The sequence below is a fragment of the Empidonax traillii genome, unplaced genomic scaffold (genome assembly GCF_003031625.1).
Source record: "Empidonax traillii isolate 1590-97213 ecotype Southwest subspecies unplaced genomic scaffold, ASM303162v1 scaffold77:size1270838, whole genome shotgun sequence".
NCBI classification, from domain to species: domain Eukaryota; kingdom Metazoa; phylum Chordata; class Aves; order Passeriformes; family Tyrannidae; genus Empidonax; species Empidonax traillii.
The window spans coordinates 903,780-910,682 of record NW_020955270.1 but is presented as its reverse complement, the minus strand read 5'-3'; the positions used below and the strand labels follow the sequence as shown (position 1 = coordinate 910,682).

The following is a 6,903-nucleotide window of genomic DNA, read 5'->3' as shown; positions in this document are numbered from 1 at the left end:
GGCTGGAAGGTGGAAAGACCTTCCCCGGTTCTTCGTTCGCGAAGAGACTGGCCATTATTATCTGTTTTGGTATTTCTTCCCTGGGAACTCTTTTTTGACAGGGAAAGACCTATTGGCCTCTTTACTGTGAGGGGGGTGAGACAATGGAACAAGTTGGCCAGAGAAGTTGTGGATGCCCCATCTCTGGAAGTGTTCAGGGCGAGGCTAGATGGGGCCCTGGGCAACCTGGTTAGTGGAAGGTGTCCCTGCCCAGGGCAGCCTGGATCAGATCTAGATGATTTTTAGGGTCCCTTCCAACCCAAACCATTCTATGATTGGAGTACTTGGGAATGAAGCACAGTGAAAACAAAGGCTCTGATGGAATGAGACCTCTGTGAGTACTATTCATATATATTGTGTCTTTACACTTTAGTTGATCAGTATCAAGTCTCTTTGACTGCCCGAAGTTTCTTTTTTCATTTCCTATTTGCTACCTGGCCAAACTTAGTCCATAGAAACTTTTCTCATCCTTCTGCTTTACTTTTTTCATTGTCATTCTCAAATTTGAGACCCACATGTTAATCAGTTGAGGAAGGCTGAGTCATGTAGGGTTCAGGCAAGAAATATTAAAACCAATTATTGCTGCTTTAGGCAGGACTTGTGCAGCTCTTTTCTTCACAAGTTTCACTCCAGCAGTTAGTGTTTTGACCAGGCCTTTGGTGTTCCCTCCTGCATCCTGCTAGCAGCACAGAGGAGACTGTCAGTACTGCTGGCAGAGCTCCTCGTGAACTGGATGTGACCCATGGACTCCTGAGTGAAAGGCCGTGCTGTAGTTTTTTTTTGTTATGTGACCAAAAACCGACAATAACAGTTCTTGAATTTACACAAAATAAGGGAGCCCAACAAACATGCATAATGTGACTGAGCAGGACGGGTTCCCTCAAAGCATAAATCTGAGGCACTTGCTGTTTCTATACTGAAATGTAAGACCTGCCACTAATGTGCCTCAAGTTCACCCTGAACTGATGCAGCTCTGCACCCATTGCACAACTTTGGCACACCTGTGCTATTAGCTGCAGGCATTAGTATTTCCCAATGGAATTCTTTTGTGGTTACAAAGTAGACTTTGTACATCTGAAAAACAAAACAAAACAAAACATTTTGCATTGATTAATTTGATTAATATCTTGCTTAGCCAGAACATGGAAAGTGCTGATATGCTCCAATATCAATTCAGCCATTTCCACAGACAAGTTTCAGTCCTCAGTCCCATGTTGTTGGCTTATGAACACAGAATCCAGGCTCTGCCCCTGGAGGGGAATTTACTACCACATCACCTAAACTTTAGGTTACTGTAAGACAGCTCATTTAGTACTCATTTGTTCACAAAGCTGCCAGAAAATGTTTCTTTCATTTGAAACAAGCTTGAGGCTATTTTAAGAGTTCAGCACCTCAAGGCAGGCCTTTTCAGCTTAACCTAATGCAAGCTGGTAACTATTTCATTGTGCAGAAGGCTCTGATCCTGTTCGGCAAGTGAACAAAGCAGGATGCTAGAATCTTTTACAGATGTAGCATAGCTGTGGTCTGTTAAAACAAGGAGGTTGTTTAATAGGTGGACTTGAGAGGGGAACTCAAATGCTTTGACTGCATAGTAATACACACAGTTAAAGCAAAATTCTGAGAGATGAAAAAAGATAGAAAGATTTCTAACCTATAACTATAAATCAAATATAAATAATATATAAATCTGTAAATCATTCTATATCATTCTATGGCAAAGAATAAATACAAATGAAGTTTTGCAGTGATGCTTTTCCTGAGGATTGCTGTTAATATTGACATTTTCAAGGCTGGAAGGCTCACTGGAGATGGACAGATGAGTATTTCATACACATCAGGATTGTCAGATTGGTCTTTGTCCATCAAATCATGATCAGCTTGCAAGCTGTCTGTCCCAGTACAACATCCATGATGATTGCATTACAGAGCACCAAGGAAGTGCAGGCTGTAAATTGACAAAACAGAGTGTAATATTGATGTGGTCAAACAAACAGTAATATCTAGTGCCTTGACTAGCAAAAACAAACCTCATAATGTCTTGCACTTTAAGTGCAAAAAGAAGCTGTCATGTGAACATAGATTTGTTTTTATCTATAAAGCAACATGTTTTAATAACAGAGAACCCATCTCCCACACTGCACAGATCATCCTAGGTCTCACCAGACTAGCACTATTGGAATAACTTGAGTAGGATAACTGCAGATAACTCCTCTGGAAAGTCTCAGTCAGTCTTATTTAGTTGTTATTCCTATGCTGTAGCATCCAACACTTGATTCAGATGCTATTACTATATAAGGGTTACCAAATTTCTCTCTTTGTGTCTTCAAGATGAAGTACATGTAGGAGCTTCTGAAAGAGAAAGTCTTTCTTCTCAAATTGAAATTCCCAAACCAACCATCTTTAAAAGAAGTTCTCTTGTCCAACCTGCTGATACTCTCTCATACAGTGCTGCTCCTCTCACTGCAGGTGCAGCACACTGTAAATCCCTGGCACTAAGATGTGATAATAGCAGGCTATCAGGATTTTTTAAAGTAATATTGCAAAAATTTTTGTTGAGTTGTATTACGGGGAGTGGGGGTGGAGGGGTGGAGGTTGCGGCAGGGGAAATCCCCATCACACTCTTGAAAATAATCTTGATCTGAATTTCTGGCATTGCCTGGCCAGGCCACGTTCATTCCCGTTGCCAGGTATGGTTTTGGCCAACATATGGCTTTCCTGGCTTCTGTCAACAGCTACCAATTCACATCCACAAGCAAAGTAAACTTTTGAAAGTTGCATGTACCAGCCCAAATCTCACTTGTATATTGGTACTGTCACCCTGAAATAAATGGATGCATAATGGAGAGCCTAAGAAGCCTAAGCCTGCACAGGGTTAAAGCCAAATCTATTTCAGCTCAGGGTAGACTGTGCCTGTACCCTGACAGCCATGTGCAGTTCTGCTCTTTTTTACTGTGGGTTCTGTCGTTTGAGTATCATTGCCAAGTATGGAGTGTGTTTGGGTGAGGAAAGTTAGGTGGCAAAGGCCAGGTGGTTCAGTATAAAAGAACGTGTTCTAAGAGAACCTTTACTTTGACCTGTGCATGTACGTGCCAGTCCTATTGTGCAAGACCTTGCTGACTGGCCAGATCATAAATCTAGTACAAAAGCTTTCCCATGCCAGCAGGTGCAGTTGCCATTTTAACAGGATAAAATTTTAAGGCAGATTTTGTCTATGTGTTGTCTAAATTGTTAAGGAAATCCACTATTCCTACTCCTGCTGAAGCCAGTGGAGCTTGAGAAAGGTTCACCCCAAAGGATGAAGTGCTCCAGAATCTGAGTTATCTTCTCTGTGAAAACAGTTTGTTTTACAATAAAAATTACATAGAAAAACTAAGAATTCAAGCACAGCACTAGCTAATCTTGTTTACATTTTTAAAAATTTTTATGGAAATGCATGAAGTGTTATTAGATCTCCTGAATCCTCAAGACATGCTGCACTGAATGCAGAGCAAGCTGCATGCAAAACTGTTTTTCTGCTGAGAGAAATCAGTTACTTGAAGTTTGTCATAAAAAGGTTTTTGAAACCTTTTCCACCCAGGGCAATTTCACTTTAAAGGAAAAAGATTAGGTGATTTTCTAAACATATTCCCTCTGAGAAGCTTGGAAAGGAGGAATTCACACCTGAACTAGAGAGATCTTTTTGAAAAAAATACTGAAATTTTACTAGGTGCTCCCTCAGGAAAACACTGCTTCTCCTTCAGCAGCTAAAATTTTTTGGCTATCTTCTTGATAATGTTTCCTATGACAAATAACTCACTTGGCTTTTCCTTGCCTAAGCCACTTCACAGAATGATAAAATGCCCACATCTGTTGTGGAAACACCAGGTTTACTGAGGAAATGCTCAGGTGACTCCAGTGAAAATGCCAATTCCTCTGTGGAGTTAAGACAGCCAGGTTTCACTTTTTGAATCTTCCCAGACTAGGGCAGAGACCTCTAAGCTATCCACTCTGGTCCTGTACAGAGCTGCAAAGGCTCAAGCAAACACAGTAACACAGTTCCAAGTAGACAGACTTGGGGTCTCTCTCTCTTTTTTTTTTTTTTTTTTTTTAAGATAATAAAATATAGAAATAGATAAAATACAATTTTACTTACTCTCAGACGTCTGACTAACCGTGAGTGCTACAACGACCAAAACAGTGACTAAGTTCACATCCATTCCTCCCGGGAGCTGCAGGAGTACAGCCACAGAGCAGGCAGTGAGCTGAGCTGCAGGACTAACACTTGACCCTACCTCCTGGCTGCTAGGGATGAATGTGGCTTAAAGCCCCACCCTGAGCAGACGCTCGACATTGGCTGCGTCCTGTGCGGCACTATGGACTTCAGCAGGAACCCTCTTCCCACCTGCAGACACACGGTAAAGTGTTTTGCCAGATGGGAAAACAGGCTGTATTCCACATAGTTGCCCCAAGATGGTACTGCCTTACAGCCAGATCCTCACAGCCCTCACTGATGAGGCTCTTCAACAGTAGAAATGCCAAGAGTAGAAGTATTTCAGAAACAAGTCCTTGCAGGATTAAGGCAAACGGAGAAAAATCCTTTGCTGTTAGGTATCGTCTCCATGAAACTAAACAAGCATTGCTGTGGGCCAAACCTGCTGTAGTATAAACAGGTACAACCTCAAAGAGATCTGTGCTGCCAGGTCTGTAAGGACCCTGAGCAAGGGCCGTATTATTCCTGCCACACATGGCATTCAGCACTGGTTCAAACTTTAAAAAACTAAAGAAGTGCTACTGTGCAATCTCAGTCCGAATGGAACACTGTGGCTGTATGGGTAGCAAACAGTTGCTGTACTCCAGCAGGCTGTCTGGAATGACTTTTCCCAGGGCTGAACCAGAAAAATGAGTCTGGAAATTCCCTAGACTGCTCAACCAAGCTCATCTTTGGTCTGGCTTATTACAGCCATTCTTACCATTCCTAAATTTCCAGAGCACAGGTTGGAAGAAACTGCCTCAAGGACTTTAATCTATACTTATGCTGTCCCAACACCAGTTTTGCAATTCCATCTAACAATAAATTCATATAGTGCAATCAACCTTTCTGGCTATCAGTGTTTTACTTCATGGCTTTTGGTTTCTGCTTGACACTGTTATCTACTGGGATAAGAGACCGGGGCAGATGCAGAGCACAACACTTGAAATGCTGTACTTGAAATGCAAGTCTACTGTTAAGAGGAAAACCAGCAGAAGATAATGATGTGTGCTGTGTAAAGTATGATTTCAGGGAAGTAACTGAACCATAATGGTCAGCACTAAAACAGCTCACAACACCTTTATTAACTTGAACCTGTATAAGTACAGGACTATTTGCAGTGTTAATGTTCTTCACAGTAGCATGAAGAGGAAAAAGTTAGATTAAAAGAAACAATGAGTCAGGTGTTACTGCAGTAACATGTTAAAGGAACAGCTTCAGTCAATATTAGATTTTGTATTCCAGTGTCTGTCCAGAGCTGCAAACTGGGGTGCTTTGTTTCCTTGCAGATAATTAATTAGTTTGTTCTGGCGAATGCTTCACATGGGATCTCCCGGTACAGTTTTAATGGTCTGATGCAGATTAGAGACGTCTCACCACAGCGTACTATGTGTACGATGAAGTACAGGGAGCTGTAGCAGTGATGGGGATGGAGGATGAACCAAAGCACCCTGTGTTTCTTACGACCAGTTCCTGTATGACAAGTTTGAAGTGTTCCCAGGGGACTGTTCAGACACACACACCTCCTATGATCTCAAAAACACAAAGCAAATACAGGTATCTGCAGGTATTTATTTTCTCTGCTGCTGGCAACAAACAACAGCACAATGAATAACACTTATTTCTTTCAGCTTGAACTCAAGTTTTACCTCTTACGTTCCCCCAGAGTTCATGGTCTCACTTATAGGTCCAAAATAAAGTAAATGTTTTTTTACTTCAACGGGAAAGTGCAGCAAGGAAACTATGATTGTGTCAGACCCGGAACATGCTTTTCACTTTATGGAGGCTATATAATGTGTCAACAATTTAAAATGCCAAACCTAATAGAACAGGAAAAATGTAAGCTGAGGAAACAACACTGATTATGAGATTGGGAAATTAAAAATAAAAACAGTCAGAGAACATTAGCAAATATTGTATTACGGCTCCACATGAATGTGTAGACAGCTGTCCAATTTACAAAGGAAGAAGGAGCTAGCCATAAATTCTTTTCCAAGAATTGGGCTGACACAGTTGATAGTGGCATTAGTTATAAGTGTAGCTGAAGGAAGGCAAAGAGTTCTATTGACATATTGATTTGGATTGCATTCAAAGCTCAAATCAAAGTGCTAGTCTGCAAATGAGAAGCTAGTCATACTTCCATCCTGAGAAACAAATTCTTGTTTTAATCCTTTTAAAAGTTCTACCTTTTATTTGAGAATGTAGAACTGCTAAAAAGGCGAAAACTGACAGCTCTTTTAATCTGAGTCTTTGATTTTTGAGCAATGGTTAATGATTTTAACTTCTTCTACATTAATATGCTTGTAACATGATACTTTTCCCCAGTCACTCAAGTAGAGGCAAGAGTAAATCGCCCTTCTGTAATCCATTCCTTTTCATCAGACAATCCTCTTTTGCAACAGGAGTGCTGATTACTGAGGAAGACTAAACCACCACCTCAGTTTGCAGGATAATTCTTGTTAAAACAACTTTAGATCTTTGCTGTTTCCAGCAAGACTTAATTTGATGAAGGCTTCTGACATACTGATAGATGCAAGAGGGTTATCGCAGTACTTCCCATTACTCTGTAAATGATCATAATCATCAACTCACAATAATGATTTTTTTTAACCTAGACTTGCTTAAATTATGAATGG

General features: G+C 40.8%; 1 protein-coding gene across 1 annotated transcript in view; it reads right to left on the bottom strand.

Annotated features, from left to right (window-relative positions):
- The window catches only part of CCL28 (C-C motif chemokine ligand 28), an 11,951-nt gene extending 7,601 nt beyond the window's left edge, over nt 1-4,350 (bottom strand). Inside the window, exon 1 of the mRNA XM_027880860.1 lies at nt 4,172-4,350. Within this exon, the coding sequence (XP_027736661.1) occupies nt 4,172-4,235 (64 nt within the window). The 5' untranslated portion in view covers nt 4,236-4,350. The remainder of the gene's footprint in view (nt 1-4,171) is intronic.
- Between the last annotated feature and the right edge of the window lie 2,553 nt (nt 4,351-6,903).